Genomic DNA, 15456 nt, shown 5'->3' with positions numbered 1-15456 from the left:
TATAAAAGCCAGAATTCCCAACTTCTGTACCCCATAAAGAATTCTGGTCCATGTGGTCCGGGAGGTGGCGCAGTAGATAAAGCACCAGACTTTCAAGCACGAGATCCTGAGTTCAATCCCCGGCAGCACATGTACCAGAATGATGTCTGGATCTTTCTCTCTCCTCCTATGTTTCTCATTAATAAATAAATAAAATCTTTAAAAAAAAAAAAAAAAAGAATTTTGGTCCATAATGTCAGAGAGGGAGAAATATTAGGGGAAGATTACCAGAGGGCTCTGAACTCCAATTCCATCAGGACACAGGGCGAGAAGAGGTAAAAGAGAAAGACAATCAGAAGAAGTACAGATATAGGTGTGACTTAGAAAGGAAGAAAAGGGGCAGAGGGTAGATAGCATAATGGTTATGCAAACAGACTCTCGTGCCTGAGGCTCCAAAGTCCCAGGTTCAATCCCTTGCACCACCATAAGCCAGAGCTGAACAGTGCTCTGGTTAAAAAATAGAAGAAGAGAAAGAAAGGAAGAAAAGGCAGGATCATAGAAAAAAAAAAAAAAAAACAGGCAAAGGGGCTGAGTTGTGGTGCACCTGGTTGAATGCACGTGTTACAATGCGCAAGCACCCAGGTTCGAATCCCTGGTCCCCACCTGTAGGGGAAAGCTTCATGAGTGGTGAAGCAGTGCTACAGGTGTCTCTCTGTCTCTCTTCCTCTCTATCCAACCCTTATCTTTCAATTTCTGGCCATCTCTATCCAATAAATAAAGATAATAAATTAAAAAAAGAAAACAGGCAAATATATGTAAAGATAGTTATAGAAATAATAGTCGGCGGACGTGGCACAAAGCACAAGGACCAGCTTAAGGATCCCAGTTGAAGCCCCCAGCTCCCCACCTGTAGGGGAGTCACTTCACAAGTGGTGAGGCAAGTGTGCAGGTGTCTATCTTTCTCTCCCCCTCCTCTCTCCATTTCTCTGTCCTATCCAACAACGACGGCATCAATAAAAACAATAATAATAAATACAACAAGGGTAACAAAAGGAAATTAACTAATTAAAGAAAAAAGAAAAAATAGTCACACCTATCACACACATATTATGTGAGCTCACATATTACAGTGCACAAGGACCTAGGTTTGAGCCCTTGGTCCCCACCCGTGGGGGAAAGCTTTGCAAGTGGTAAAGCAGGTCTGCAGGTGTCTCTCTTTCTCTCTCCCTCTCTATCTCCTCTCCTCTCAATTTCTGGATGTCTCTATTTAATAAAAAAAGATAATCAAAAAACAAAAGTATCTTTAAAAGAAAGAAAGAAAGCAAGAAAGAGAGAAAGAAAGAATAGTCAACCTATGTCTGTATCCTTGGGAGAACTACTGTAGTTTCCAATGGAGGGAATAGGGACACAGAGCTCAGGTGGTGGGAGCAATGTGAAATTGTATCCCTTTTATCTCATAATTTTGTAAATTAATATTAAAATCACTAATAAATATTTTTAAAAAGAAGCAAGTCTACATAAAAAACACTCTATATTTTAACAGAGAATAAATAAAGACTCAGAAGACTATACCTGAGATCATCTTAGTTTGCCACTAATGCCAAAAGTCTTACCTTTACAGTGTAATCAATCTGTGGTGCCATCTCGGCATTAGTTCCACCCTTCAAACGAAGTTCTGATGGAGAAGCAGCAAAAAGTACACAGGGCATTGAGACTTGCATCAAGAGGCATACGCTCCTAAGGAGAAGGTAGAAGACTAGTTGTACTTTCTTTTTAAAATCTCTAGCAAACACCGTTATTACAGGGGCCAGGTGGTGGCACACCTGGTTATGCCCACACATGACAGTGTGCAAGGACCTGGGTTCAAGCTCCTGGTTCCCAACTGCAAGGGAAAGCTTCATGAGTGGTGAAGCCTGGCTGCATGTGTCTCGCCGTCTCTTTCACTCTATCTAAATTTCTCTATACCCCTCCCCTCTCAAGTATATATATAACTTTATATATAAAGTTCATAGTTTCTCTAAAAAAGAAAGAAGGGGGTCGGGAGGTAGCGCAGCGGGTTAAGCGCACGTGGCACAAACCGCAAGGACTGGCGGAAGGATCCCGGTTAGAGACACACACACACACACACACACACACCCGCCCTGCTTCCCACCTGCAGGGGAGTCGCTTCACAAGCGGTGAAGCAGGTCTGCAGGTGTCTGTCTTTCTCTCCCCCACACTCCCCCGTCTCTCCCTCCTCTCTCCATTTCTCTCTGTCCTATCCAACAACGAACGACATCAACAGTAACAATAATAACCACAAGAAGGCTACAACAACAAGGCCAACAAAAGGGGAAAAAATGGCCTCCAGGAGCAGTGGATTCATGGTGCAGGCACTGAGCCCCAGCAATAACCCTGGAGGCAAAAAAAAAAAAAAAAAAAAAAGGAAGAAAACACTATTACTATACAATACCATTAACTGAAACATACACAAGCTCCATACCATCAAGCTTAAAGACATAGGGGTCAGGTGGTGGTGTAGGAAGTATACTGCCTATCATCATGCACAGGGACCCAGGTTTAAGCCCCTGGTCCCTATTCATTGGGGATGGGGAGAAAGCTTCAAGAGCAGTGCTGCAGGTGTCTATCCTTCTCTCTTCCTCTCTGTCTTACCCTCTGTCAAAACAAAAGCAGTCACTGAGTCGTTGTATAGGCACCAAGCCACAGGAATAATCCTGGTGGCAAAAAGTTTACAATCGTGGTCCGGGAGGTGGTGCAGTGGATAAAGCATCAGACTCTAAAGCCTGAGGTCCTGAGTTCAATCCCTGGCAGCACATGTGCCAGAGTGATGCGGTTCTTTCTCTCTTCTCCTGTTTCTCATTATTAAGTAAATAAAGTATTAAAAAGAAAAAAAAAGAAGTCTTAAAAAAAAAGTTTACAGTCCTTCAGTGGGCTGGTGAAACAGCGAAACAGCTCACTTGGAAGAGTATGGTGCTTTGCTATGTGTGCCACCCAGGTTTGAGTCCAGCCCCATGTACTGAAGGAAACCTTAATATTGTGATCTCTTTTATTCTTCCTTTGCTTCTCTTTCTCTACCTAAAACATAAAACTTCAGTATGGGGGCTGGGTGGTGGCTCACATAGTAGAGCAACATAATATTACTTTGTGTGAGGATCCAAGTTCAAGCCTCCAGACACCACATGGGTGCTGCGGTGTCTCTTGCTCTAACACTTTTGTTTATATTACAAAGAGGAAAAAATAAAAGTCTTCCCAATGGTATCCCAGTGGTAAAAGGTATCTTGAAAATAACAAGTTTATGAAAATGCATTCCAAACAGTCAAGGATGGGTCAGGGGCCTAGCAAACCAATTCACAAAACAGAATTTCATTCCTGATGCTCTGACTTCCAGGTTCAATTCATCACCATAAGCCAGAGAGGAGCAGTGCTCTGATAAAAAAATAATAAATTAATTAATAAAGTCAGGAGTGCATACACTACCATGCATGAAGACCTAGGTTCAAGTCCCTGGTGCCAAGGTCCTACCTGCAGGGTGTGATAACGCTGGTGGCAAAAAAAAAAAAAAAATCAAGGCCTAGAAATATAATTATTGTGAAGGGGGTTGGAGTAGATATAGTGTTGGATTCTCAAATGTGAGGTCTGAAGTTGGATCAATAGCATCACATGTGCAAGAGTGGTGCTCTAGTTCCTCACTCATTCATTCATAAAGAAATATTGAGAGAGAAATAAATACTGGCTGGAGACGGCATTAGTGTCCTGGTGCCTATGCTGGGTGTGAGTGTCCTACAGACATCACAAGGAGACAAAGAATTATACCCAGGCATCAGCAACTACACTATAAACCATTAACCACTCCCAGTAAAATGACTCAATAATAATATATCTTAATTCCTACCATGCACAAGCATTCTGTTAATAATACAGATGTTAAGTAATGAAATAGTACCTTATCATTGTGAATTCATGATAGTATTTTACAAAGTAAAATAGTATTTTACAAAGACTTGTAGCTGAATATTTTACATGAAAAAAGTTCTACAACCTTTGCTATACTTAGATCTGGCTTTTAGTCAAGCAATATGAGAAATTTTATAGAATATAAAGTATTTTATAAAAGCACTTGCTCAACTTTTCTGAATAAGCTGTTAATTCCTTTCTCCAAAGTCAAGGAGAGTAATCATATTTATAAACAAATTATAACTTGAGGGGAATTTAAGAAAGTCTCAAATTACTAAAAGGTATACCTTTAACTTTTTTTTTTTAATGACAATGATGCATGTATATAGCATACATCAGAGATAGAAAGGCTATCACTGGGATTGAGGAGATAGCATAGTGGTTATGAAAAAGATTTTCATGCCTGAGGCACCAGAAGTCCCAGTTCAATCCCCAGTACCACCATAAGCCACAGCTGAGCAGTACTCCAAAAAAAAAAAAAAGGCTATCCACCTGCAGAGGGGTATGTTTTACTAGCAGTGTCTACAGGTGTCTTATCTTTCTCTCCACCTCTCAATCCCCCCCCCCAATTTCTCTCTGTCTTATCAAGTATAATAGAAAGGAAAAAAAAAATGACCACCAAGAGTGATGGATTTGTAATACTGGCACCAAGCCCCATCAATAAGTAAATTCCAAGTTGATCAAGGACTTGGTTGGTAGACCACAAACTATCAGATACTTAGAAGAAAATATTGGCAGAACTCTTTTCCACATAAATTTTAAAGATATCTTTAATGAAATGAATCCAACTACAAAGAAGACTAAGGCTAGCATAAACCTATGGGACTACATCAAATTAAAAAGCTTCTGCACAGCAAAAGAAACCACTACCCAAACCAAGAGACCCCTCACAGAATGGGAGAAGATCTTTACATGTCATACATCAGACAAGAGACTAATAACCAGAATATATAAAGAGCTTGCCAAACTCAACAACAAGAAAACAAGTAACCCCATCCAAAAATGGGGAGAGCACATGGACAGAATATTCACCACAGAAGAGATCCAAAAGGCCAAGAAACACATGAAAAAATGCTCCAAGTCTTTGATTGTCAGGGAAATGCAAATATAGACAACAATGACATATCACTTCACTCCTGTGAGAATGTCACACATCAGAAAAGGTAGCAACAGCAAATGCTGGAAAGATTGTGGGGTCAGAGGAACCCTCCTGCATGTCAGTTGGTCCAACCCCTATGGAACACAGTCTGGAGAACTCTCAGAAGGCTAGAAATGGACCTACCCTATGATCCTGCAATTCCAATCCTGGGGATATACCCTAAGGGACCCATCCAAAAAGATCTGTGTACACATATGTTCTTAGCAGCACAATTTGTAATAGCCAAAACCTGGAAGCAACCCAGGTGTCCAACAACAGATGAGTGGCTGAGCAAGTTGTGGTATATATACACAATGGGATACTACTCAGCTATAAAAAACAGTGACTTTTCCATTTTCAGCTGATCTTGGATGGGCCTTGAAAAATTCATGTTAAGTGAAATAAGTCAGAAACAGAAGGATGAATATGGGATGATCTCAGGCCAAAGATGAAAAACAAGATGAGAAGAGAAAACACAAGTGGAACCTGAACTGGAATTGGCTTGTTGCACCAAATTAAAAGACACTGGGTTGGGGGGTGGGGGGGGAGAGAATGCAGGTCTAAAAGGATGAGGACCTAGTGGGGGTTGTATTGTTGTGTGGAAAACTGAGAAATGTTATGCATGTACAAACTATTATATTTACTGTTGAATGTAAAACATTAATTCCCCAATAAAGAAATTTAAAAAAGAAAGAAAGAAAGAAAGAAAAAGAAAAGAAATTGAGCCTAGAAGCAAATGAAAAAAGACTTGGGAGATGTTTAGTTTAGCCTCCACAATCCTCAAGCATCACTAAACTAACTTCCCTCCTTTCTTCTGTTTTTTTATTTTTTTTTAGATTTTTAAAAAATATTTATTTACTTATTTATTCCCTTTTGTTGCCCTTGTTATTTTATGGTTGTAGTTACTATTGTTGTTGTTATTGATGTCGTCGTTGTTGGATAGGACAGAGAGAAGTGGAGACTGGAGAGGAAGACAGAGAGGGGGAGAGAAAGACAGACACCAGCAGACCTGCTTCACCGCCTGTGAAGCGACTCCCCTGCCGGTGGGGACCCGGGGGCTTGAACTGGGATCCTTAAGGCAGTCCTTGTGCTTGCGCCATGTGCCCTTAACCCGCTGCGCTGCTGCCCGACTCCCCTTTCTTCTGTTTTTTAACCTGAGTACTGTATAGCTAAGGCATGTGGTGCTGTGGGGGCCTGAACCTGTGACTGGAGTTCTCAGGCATGGAAGCCTCATAATATTTCCGCCACTCTAAACATATATATTTATTTATTTATTCCTTTTTGTTGCCCTTGTTGTTTTATTGTTGTCATTGTTGCTGCATAGTACAGAGAGAAGGGGAAGATATAGGAAAGATAAACACCTGCAGACCTGCTTCATTGCTTGTGAAGCGACACCCCCCCCCCCCGCAGGTGGGGAAGCCAGGGGCTTGAACCAGGATCTTTATGCCAGTCCTTGAGCTTTGCGCCATGTGCACTTAACCTGCTGCGCTTCCGCCCGACTCCCTCTAAACATATTTTTAAACTAAAAACAAAATCAAAATTCATTTAGTTGTTTTTTAAATAAACTGACGTTGTTTCTAGTACGATCTCTTATTCTGTCAAAATTTCCTAATATCTGAATATAATTGGTAAAAAGATGTTCCTTACAACAATAATCAGTCAAATGCAATAATTGCTCTCCATGTTTTTTTTTTTTTCAGTAAAAGAAGTATTATTGGAAAACAATGACTCAATCTTGAAACTTCTACATAGGGCTGCATAAGTATCTATTAAAAAATAACAAAACACCTAGCATATTGGCTAGGAGTTGGCTTAGTAGGAAGAACTCAAGATTCAAATGCCTGAGGTTCCAGGTTTAATTCCTAATACTACGCATGCTAGAGTGGTACTCTGATTCACTTTCATTTCCTCTCTAAATAAATAAATACACATTTAAATACCTAAATTTAAAAGTAGTACAATACAATTCACGATTACTGTAAGCCAAAGATGAGATATACTGCAATGCAAAACTTAAAGAGTATTAAAACATGATCATTTTTAGACAGCTGATTTTTAAATAAGAAAAGCAAAAATATATACTACACTATACATCTGAAAAAAATCCACAGTAATAGCTGTAACTGAGCATCCTAAACACTAAATAATCTTGAATCCTAAAAAGTGTTTTACTTCCATTTTAAAAGTGAAGGAAGTAAAGAGGTTAAGCAGTTTGTCCAGAAGGTGCTACTGAATCTAAGTCTAATACCCAAGTCCATACTTAAGTGAAATATGATACATACCCTGCTGTCTTGGTATCTGCTGTGTGGAATCCGCCTCTGATCTTCTCTGGTGTAAATATTATTTCTGTTGAGCCGATTTCTGCCCCTTCCAGTCGCCCATCACATAAGTCTCGAATCATTTCCAGTCCAGATAAATGTTGAGGCCTTCAGGTCATAATACTGCATCAAAACGTGTGCATTCAGACTGCCTATATCCCCACCTTCTATGACACATTTACAAAACTGCAATGGCAAGAAAACAGCAAGGTCTAACCACAGTCAGTGCCATATTTTCAGTACAAAGAATTTCATTTTGGGCTTTTATGAACCAACACTACCTTCTAGTAGGGACCATTTTTAGAGTACCTTCCAGACTCACCATTTTGGCTATAAATTATATATGAACATATTCTGAATATTTAAAATGTACAAAGGAGAGCTGAGGAGACAGATCAGCAGTAGAGCTTACTGAACCTGCATGCCTGAGGCTCAAGGTTTGATACCTGGCATGAAATACACTATGGCTGAGCAGTGCTCTGGTCTCCCTTACTCTCTGTTTTGTAAAAAATTAATAATAATAATAATAATACAACATGTAAGAGTGGTGTGCAAAACAAAAACTAATAAAAACTACCTAAGAGAAACCTATCTCATTGTACATCACTTAAAAAAAACCCATGGTACCTGTTACTGGCAGAACTGTGACTCCCAGTACCAAATTCCAGAAAGTGACTATATTTGGAGACAGGACCTTTAAAGAGGTGAGTAAAGAGACAGTCAAAGTGGACCCCCAGCCTAGCCACTGTTATTCGTGAGCATGTACAGAAGCAAGGCTTTAAAAGAGGTAGCAAGAGAGTGGCCCTCTCTTTTAGCTCTCAAAGGGGACCAACCCTGCCAGAGCTTTGAACCTGGTCTACTAGCCTGCAAGACTGTGAGAAAACAAATCTGTACTGTAGGTCACCTACTGTGTGGTTATATATATATATATATATATATATATATATATATTCCTTTTTGTTGCCCTTGTTTTATTGTTGTAGTTATTATTGTTGTTACTGATGTCATTGTTGGAGAGGACAGAGAGAAATGGAGAGAGGAGGGCAAGACAGAAAGGGGGAGAGAAAGATAGACACCTGCAGACATGCTTCACCAGCCGGGAGCCAGGGGCTGGAACAGGGATTTTTAAGCCGGTCCCTGCGCTTTGTGCCACGTCCGCTTAACCTGCTGCGCTACCACCCGACTCCCTGTGTGGTATTTTCTTATGGCAGCTCCAGCAAACTAATAAAGTATTTAACATTGACCTACTAGTGAAAGTGATTGTTGCAAACAGCTGCTATGACTAAGGGAATTAGCATTCATACATATGAACCTTTTAATAATTTCAAAATGGATTGTGGATAAAAAATTAAGTTGGGGACTAGGTGGTGGCATACATGGTTGAGTACAAATGCTACAACGAGCAAGGACCCAGGTTCAAGGCCACCACCCCCCACACCTGCAAAGGGAAAGCTTGGCAAGCAATGAAGCAGTGATGCAGGTGTCTCTCTATCTCCCCACTCCTCTGTTGATTTTTGTCTCTACCCAAATAAATATTAAAAGCCCCTCCCAAAAGCTATGTCATAGCTGACCCACTACCAATGGAATATAAGTACACAACATATATGAAGGAATCAGTGTGGCTTCAACCTGGTTCCTTTTCTAACAGATTCAAATGGGCAAGGGAAATAGCTGAATGTTTATGCAAAGAGACTCTCGTGCCTAAGGCTCCAAAATCCCAGTTAGGGCGGAGTGGGGTTGGCAGCAGCGCACCTGGTTGAATATACTTGTTACAATGTATAAGGACCCAGGTTCCAACCCCAGGTCCCCACCTGCAGGGGAAAAGCTTTGCAAGTGGTGAAGCAGTGCTGCAGGTGTCTCTCTTTCTATCTCCCCCTTCCCTCTCGATTTCTGACTGTCTCTACCCAACAGATAAATAGATAATAATAATAATTTTTAAAGTCCCAGGTCCAATCACCCCACCCCCATCACCACCACCGCCAGAAGCCAGCGGTGAGCAGTGCGCTGGTAAGACAAACAGCTTCTAACAGATGCACAGACTTGGCACTTTTCTAGTCTAACCCCTAACTTCTCAGGAAAAACAAAACAAACAAAAACAAACAAACAAACAAAAAACCCAGGTTCAAGCATCCGTGCTTCCCCCTCTTCACAACCAGCAATTCTGATCTTATTCACCATTTCGGAATGAAAGCTGGAATGAATGAAAGTTGAAATGACACATCTCCGTGTTCGCAGCAGTAAATGCACAGACTCAACCGTGGGGGTGTTTCTCTGGCTGTCCAGACAATTCTGCCAAGCTCCATCATGCCCAATGGCCCCGGTTCCCCGGGAGTGGAAGTATTTTTCCAAGGCAATTCTTTAGGCCAGGAGACAACCTTAACCCAACAGGTAAAACAGAGACCTATGTCCTCTGTACCGGTCCTCCTCAAGCCTGGGGGCCGGGATCGTCTCGGGGGCACAGCTGGGGCTTCAGGTGCGCCCGCAGCGCGACCCCACGGCCTGGGGCCCCGGCGGCAAGGCTGCCCCCCCCCCCGCCCTCCGCAGCCCCCAGCCCCAGCGAGCGCCCCGAGTCACCTCAGGCCCGGCGTGCTGCGGCCGGCTCGGATCTTCTGCACCCGCAGAGGAAGGCCCAGGAGGCAGCTCAGAGCCGTGGAGACCCTCAGGATCTGGCCGCCCTGCCGAAGGTGTAGACACGGAGGGAAGAAGCCGTCATGACGGCCCGAAGGGAGGCTGCCCTCTCCGCCCTGGGCTGCAGCCTCCCCCGCTGCACACTCACCCCTTCCATGATCCCGCCGTCCACCTCCACCCGCTGCCCCGCCATGCTGGGCGTCCTGGGGCCTTGGCCGCGACAACCCAGCGGCAGCCGGGACAGGAGAAAGAACAGACCACGCTTTCCGCTCCTCAGTTCTGAAACCTCGGTGCTCGCTTTAGAGCGTCGCGAACAGAACTCGAAGAGGCGACTTGCGGGAAGCGGACTCCGCCGAGGCCAAGCCGGACCCGGCGCCCAGATGCGGCGTCCACAGGCCCAGCAGCTACTGCGCGTGCGCCGCGTTCGTCCCTCCTAGGGGCGGCGCCAAGAAAACTGCCTCCAGGCTGGGAAGTTTCAGGGACCTACGCGAGGTGGCGACCTACTCTTGGAGGTGAGGAATTGCTCCGCAGCTGGATGGACTGGTGTCCCTGAGAAGGCTGTTGTCCTGCACACAACAAAACCCGCAGATTGCAGAAAACCTCCTTTTCCATGCAACCTCCAGTTGTCTCACAGGCTTGCGTCTTCTCGAGGACCCTTTAGGATCCAGCACTGGAGACTTGATATCTAAAGATGTAAAAAGGAGCTAAGGAGGGAGGGAGAGAGAGAGAAGTGAAGTTTAGGGTTGGGCAAATTTCATAATGCAAAAAAAAATTGCATGATGCAAAAGAGAGAGAAAGAAAGACTGTCATGCTTGACACTGAGGTCTCAGGTTCAATTCCAGGCACCACCAAGCTAGAGCTGAGCACTGGTTGAAAAAAAGACTCAACACGCAGTGACCACCTTCTTCCTGGTCTTGTTGACAGTCATGAGTCCCTCCTTGTGCGTATGTTTTGTGTGTTTAGAGTTTTTCCTTCCCTTTTTCTCCTGTGAGGTGTGATTTTGGTGGGAAAGGGTAAGAAAGTGTAGAATCATGAATGTAAGACTGAAAAGTCAGTTATACTATCTCCTCCAAGAGTGACTAAGCTCACGAGTCCTTGTGCAACAGTTCCCCCTCGGATCAAGGCAGAAACACAGTTTCTTAGTTCTGCTTGTGACTCAACTCCTACCTTGAACACTGAAATATATATATATTCTCTCTTATTTTTATTTATTTATTTGGTTGGGTTTTTTTCCTTGTTTTTTATTGTTGTTGTTATCGATGTCTTTATTAGATAGAACAGAGAGAAATGGAGAGAGGACGGGAAGATAGAGAGAGGGAAAGAAAGATAGACACCTGCTGACCTGTTTTACCGCATGTGAAGTGACGCCCCTGCAGGTGGGGAGCCGGGGGCACGAACCCGGGATCCTTAACGCTTTGCGCCACGTGCACTTAACCCACTGCGGTACCGCCCAACTCCCTATTTGGTTGGTTTTTTACCTCCAGGGTTATTTATCACTTGGGCTCTGTGACAGCAACACTACTCCTGGTGGACATTTTTTCCTTTTTTTTTTTTTTTAATTAGGACAGAGAGTAATTAAGAGAGGAGGGGGGAGATAGAGAATGTGAGAGAAAGACACCTACAGACCTGCTTCGCTGCTTATGAAGCGACCCCCTGCAGGTGGGCAGCCAGGGATCCTTGCACTTAGTTGTAAGTGTGCTTAACCACCTGTGTGGTCACCTCTGGGCCTTCCTATATATAATCTCAAAATAAGCGGAGTAAGGTCATTTTTATTCTGGTGTTATAGAAGGCATGCGGGAGAGACAGGAAAGTAATTACAATTTCATCAAGGATGATGATGAGTCCAGTTAAGAGAGGGAACAGCAATTAAAATATGATAAATCTCAATAATACCTAGGTATCATACACTAAATGCACTAACAACTTCTTACATATCTACTATTTTAAACTCGATTTTACAGCTGCATAATTCATAACAGTGCCACACACTTATTAACTTGGATGGGAACCTGGGTGATCTAGTGCTGACATCATTGTTTCCTAAATCACATCTATTTCTCAATGTGTATGGAGAGACCTCTGGACCACATTTTCATGCAGATGAAGAGACAGACAAAGGGAGAAACACCTTAGCACTGGAGTTTAGGTCATAGAACCTCCAGTGCGAGTGTTAAAGCTTGAACCTTGATCCCCATACATGGTGAGGTGTGTATTTTACCTGGTGAGCTGTCTTTTGGTCCTAAATTCTACACTTTAAAAAATATATTCTTGTGGTCCAGGAGGTGGCGCAGTGGATAAAGCATCAGACTCTCAAACATGAGGTCCTGAGTTCAATCCCTGGCAGCACATGTACCAGAGTGATGTCTGGCTCTTTCTCTCCTATCTTTCTCATTAATAAAATAAATAAAATCTTTAAAATATATATTCTTATTGGGGGGATTAATGGTTTACAGTAAATACAGTTGTTGGTACATGTGTAAACTTTCTGAATTTTCTGCAAAACACTCTCATCCCCAGCCTAGGTCCTCCTCCACCATCATCATGTACCAGGACCTGAAAATCCCCTCACTACCTAAGATTCCTGGTCCTACTTTGTATTTCTTCTTTCTGTTCTTATTTCTCAACCTCTGTCCATGATTGAATTCATCCCATATTCATCCTTCTCTTTCTGGCTTCACTCACTTAATATGATTCTTTCAAGCTCCATTCAAGATGAGGTGAAGAAGATTAATTCATCATCTGAATAGTACCTGAATAATATATATATCATAACATTCTAAGCCATTCATCTGTCTTTGGGCACCTAGGTTGCTTCTAGGTTTTGGCTATTACAAATTGTGCTGCTATAGACATATGTGTACACAGACCTTTTTGGATGGTGAGTTGGATATATCCCCAGGAGAGGAATTGCAGGGCCATAGGGTAGGTCCATTTCTAACCTTCTGAGAGTTCTCCAGACTGCTTTCCACAGGGGTTGGACCAGTTGACATTCTCAACAACAGTGTAAGAGAGTTTATTGACAACCCCCCCCCCCATAATTTGTTGTTGCTATTGTTTCGGACGTATGGCATTCTCATAAGAGTGAAGTGTTAACTAATTGTTATTAAAGTTGTACACTTCTAAAGGACAAACTTTCTGGTATGCAAATTATACCTCTGCTTATTTATTCACTTATTTTTGCCTCCAGGGTTATTTCTGGGGCTCTGCGCCAGCACTATGAATCCACTACTCATGGTGGGCATTTTTTCCATCTTATTAGCTAGGACAGAGAGAAATTGAGAAAAGAGGAAAAGAAAGAGAGGGATAAGGAAAGATAGACACCTGCAGACCTGCTTTGCTGCTTGTGAAGTGCCCTCCCTGCAGGTGGGGAGCAGGGTTTCAAACCAGGATCCTTGCATGAATCCTTGTGCTTAGTACTATGTGTGTTTAATCAAGTGTGCCACTGCCTGGCCCCCTCTATTTTTCAATATTTATTTATCTGTTTAGGTAAATACCAAGAGAGAGGAGAGGGAAAGAGATGTACAAGACCCAAGTTCAAACCCTCAGTCCCCACCTGCTAGTAGAAAGCTTTATGAGTGGTGAAGCAGTGATGCAGGTGTCTCTATCTCTCTCCCTCTCTATTTCACTTTCTATGTCTCTTATTTCTTTTTTTTAATATTTTATTTATAATATAATATAATATTTTATAATATTTAATATTTTATTTTATAAGGAGAGAGAGAGAGAAAGAACCAGATATCACTCTGGTACATGTGCTGCCAGGGATTGAACTCTGGACCTCATGCTTGAGAATCCAATGCTTTATCCACTGTGCCACCTCCTGGACCACTCTATGTCTCTTATTTCTATAAATAAAATATTAGAGAGACAGACACACACAGAGAGAAACACCTGCTGCACTACTTCACCATTTGTGAAGTGTCCTCCTCCAACCCTGCAGGTAGGGACAAAGGGTTTGAACTCAGGTTCTCTTGCATTATAACATGTACTCTAGATCAAAAGTGCCACCATCCATCCTTGATATCTCAATTTAAAACTTATAAAAGAAAAAAATTTGTGGAGAAAATATAGTAAGTTACCTTTAGGACCTTTGGATTGGGACAGATATCTTAAGACATAAAGAACAAACAAACAAACAAACACTAAAGGGCTGATAAAATAGCTAGCCTGGCAGTATACCTGTTTTTCCATGCTGTGACTGTGGCTGCACCCTAGTCCTCACAGTATATGGGGAAGCATTAGTGCTATTCTCTCTCTCTCTCTCTCTCTCTCCCTCTCTCTCTCTACTTGAAGAAGTTGCCCAGAGCAGTGAAGCCAGTGACCACACACACCACTAAACATCAAAAAAAATTATATGTTCAATTGTATTACAATTATTTCTGTTATCAAAGACACGTTTGAAAGCAAAGTCAGACTAGAAGTTTTTACCAACACAAAAATGAAAATGTGTCATAATCTAGACTATATAGACATTTCCCACAGAAAAGAAAAAGACACACGATAGAGGAAAAATTGACTAAATTCCTAAGCATTCATTTCATTGTTTATTAATATGGCCTTGAATTTAAAATTTTATTTATTTTTTAAATATCTTTATTGGGGGACTAATGGTTTACAGTTGACAGCAAAATACAATGGTTTGGAGGCAGTAGTGCATGGCATGTTAAGCGCAGGTGGTGCTAAGCGCAAGGAACAGCAGAAAGATCCTTATTTGAGACCCCGGCTCCCCACCTGCAGGGAGTCGCTTCACAGGCGGTGAAGTAGGTCTGTTGGTGTCTATCTTTCCCCCTCTCTGTCTTCCTCTCCTCTCTTCATTTCCCTCTGTCCTATCCAACAACAATGACATCAATAACAATAACTATAAAACAAGGGCAACAAAAGGGAATAAATAAATATTTTTTAAAATACAATAGTTTGTACATGCATAACATTTCCCAGTTTATTTTATTTTTAACAGAGACGCAGAAAAATTAGGAGGGGAAGTAGAGGGGAAAAGAGAGAGACCCTTATAACACTGCATCACTGCTTATTAAGCTTCCCTCCTGCAGGTAAGGACTGAGAGCTTGAACTCAGGTCCTCGTGCATGGTAATGTCTGCATTCTACTATGTGTAACACCACCCAGTCCCATAAACAGACATTTCAAGAATGGTTAGTAAACATATGAAAATGTGGTCAGCCTATTACCACTCAAAGAAATTGAAACTTTTGAACTATGCTACAATTTTATAATTACTAAATTGGTAAATACCAACTCTGTTTACGTGCAACAATATCAAATGAGGCACAATAGGTATTCCCTTAATAGTTTCTGTATAAATTATAATCATGTTAGAAAACACTCTAACGGGTCAGGCGCTAGTGCAGTGGGTTACGCGCTCATGGCGCGAAGCTCAAGGACTGGAGTATGGATCCCTTTTCAAGCCCCTGGGTCCCCACCT

General features: G+C 42.1%; 1 protein-coding gene across 5 annotated transcripts in view; it reads right to left on the bottom strand.

Moving 5' to 3' along the window:
• RTCA (RNA 3'-terminal phosphate cyclase) overlaps positions 1-10429 on the bottom strand; it is a 31160-nt gene extending 20731 nt beyond the window's left edge. The window contains exons 1-4 of one of the 5 annotated variants that reach the window (XM_060202151.1): positions 10166-10429; positions 9964-10064; positions 7354-7497; positions 1593-1716 (exon numbers count right to left, since the gene is read on the bottom strand). In XM_060202151.1, the coding sequence (XP_060058134.1) occupies positions 1593-1716; positions 7354-7497; positions 9964-10064; positions 10166-10210 (414 nt within the window). In that variant the 5' untranslated portion in view covers positions 10211-10429. Of the gene's footprint in view, positions 1-1592; positions 1717-7353; positions 7576-9963; positions 10065-10165 lie in introns of all 5 variants that reach the window. The other 4 variants (XM_060202155.1, XM_060202154.1, XM_060202152.1 and 1 more) reach the window with 4 other exon arrangements.
• Between the last annotated feature and the right edge of the window lie 5027 nt (positions 10430-15456).

This window comes from Erinaceus europaeus, chromosome 11 (genome assembly GCF_950295315.1).
Source record: "Erinaceus europaeus chromosome 11, mEriEur2.1, whole genome shotgun sequence".
Taxonomy (NCBI): Eukaryota; Metazoa; Chordata; class Mammalia; order Eulipotyphla; family Erinaceidae; genus Erinaceus; species Erinaceus europaeus.
This window is presented reverse-complemented; position numbering and strand designations above follow the sequence as displayed.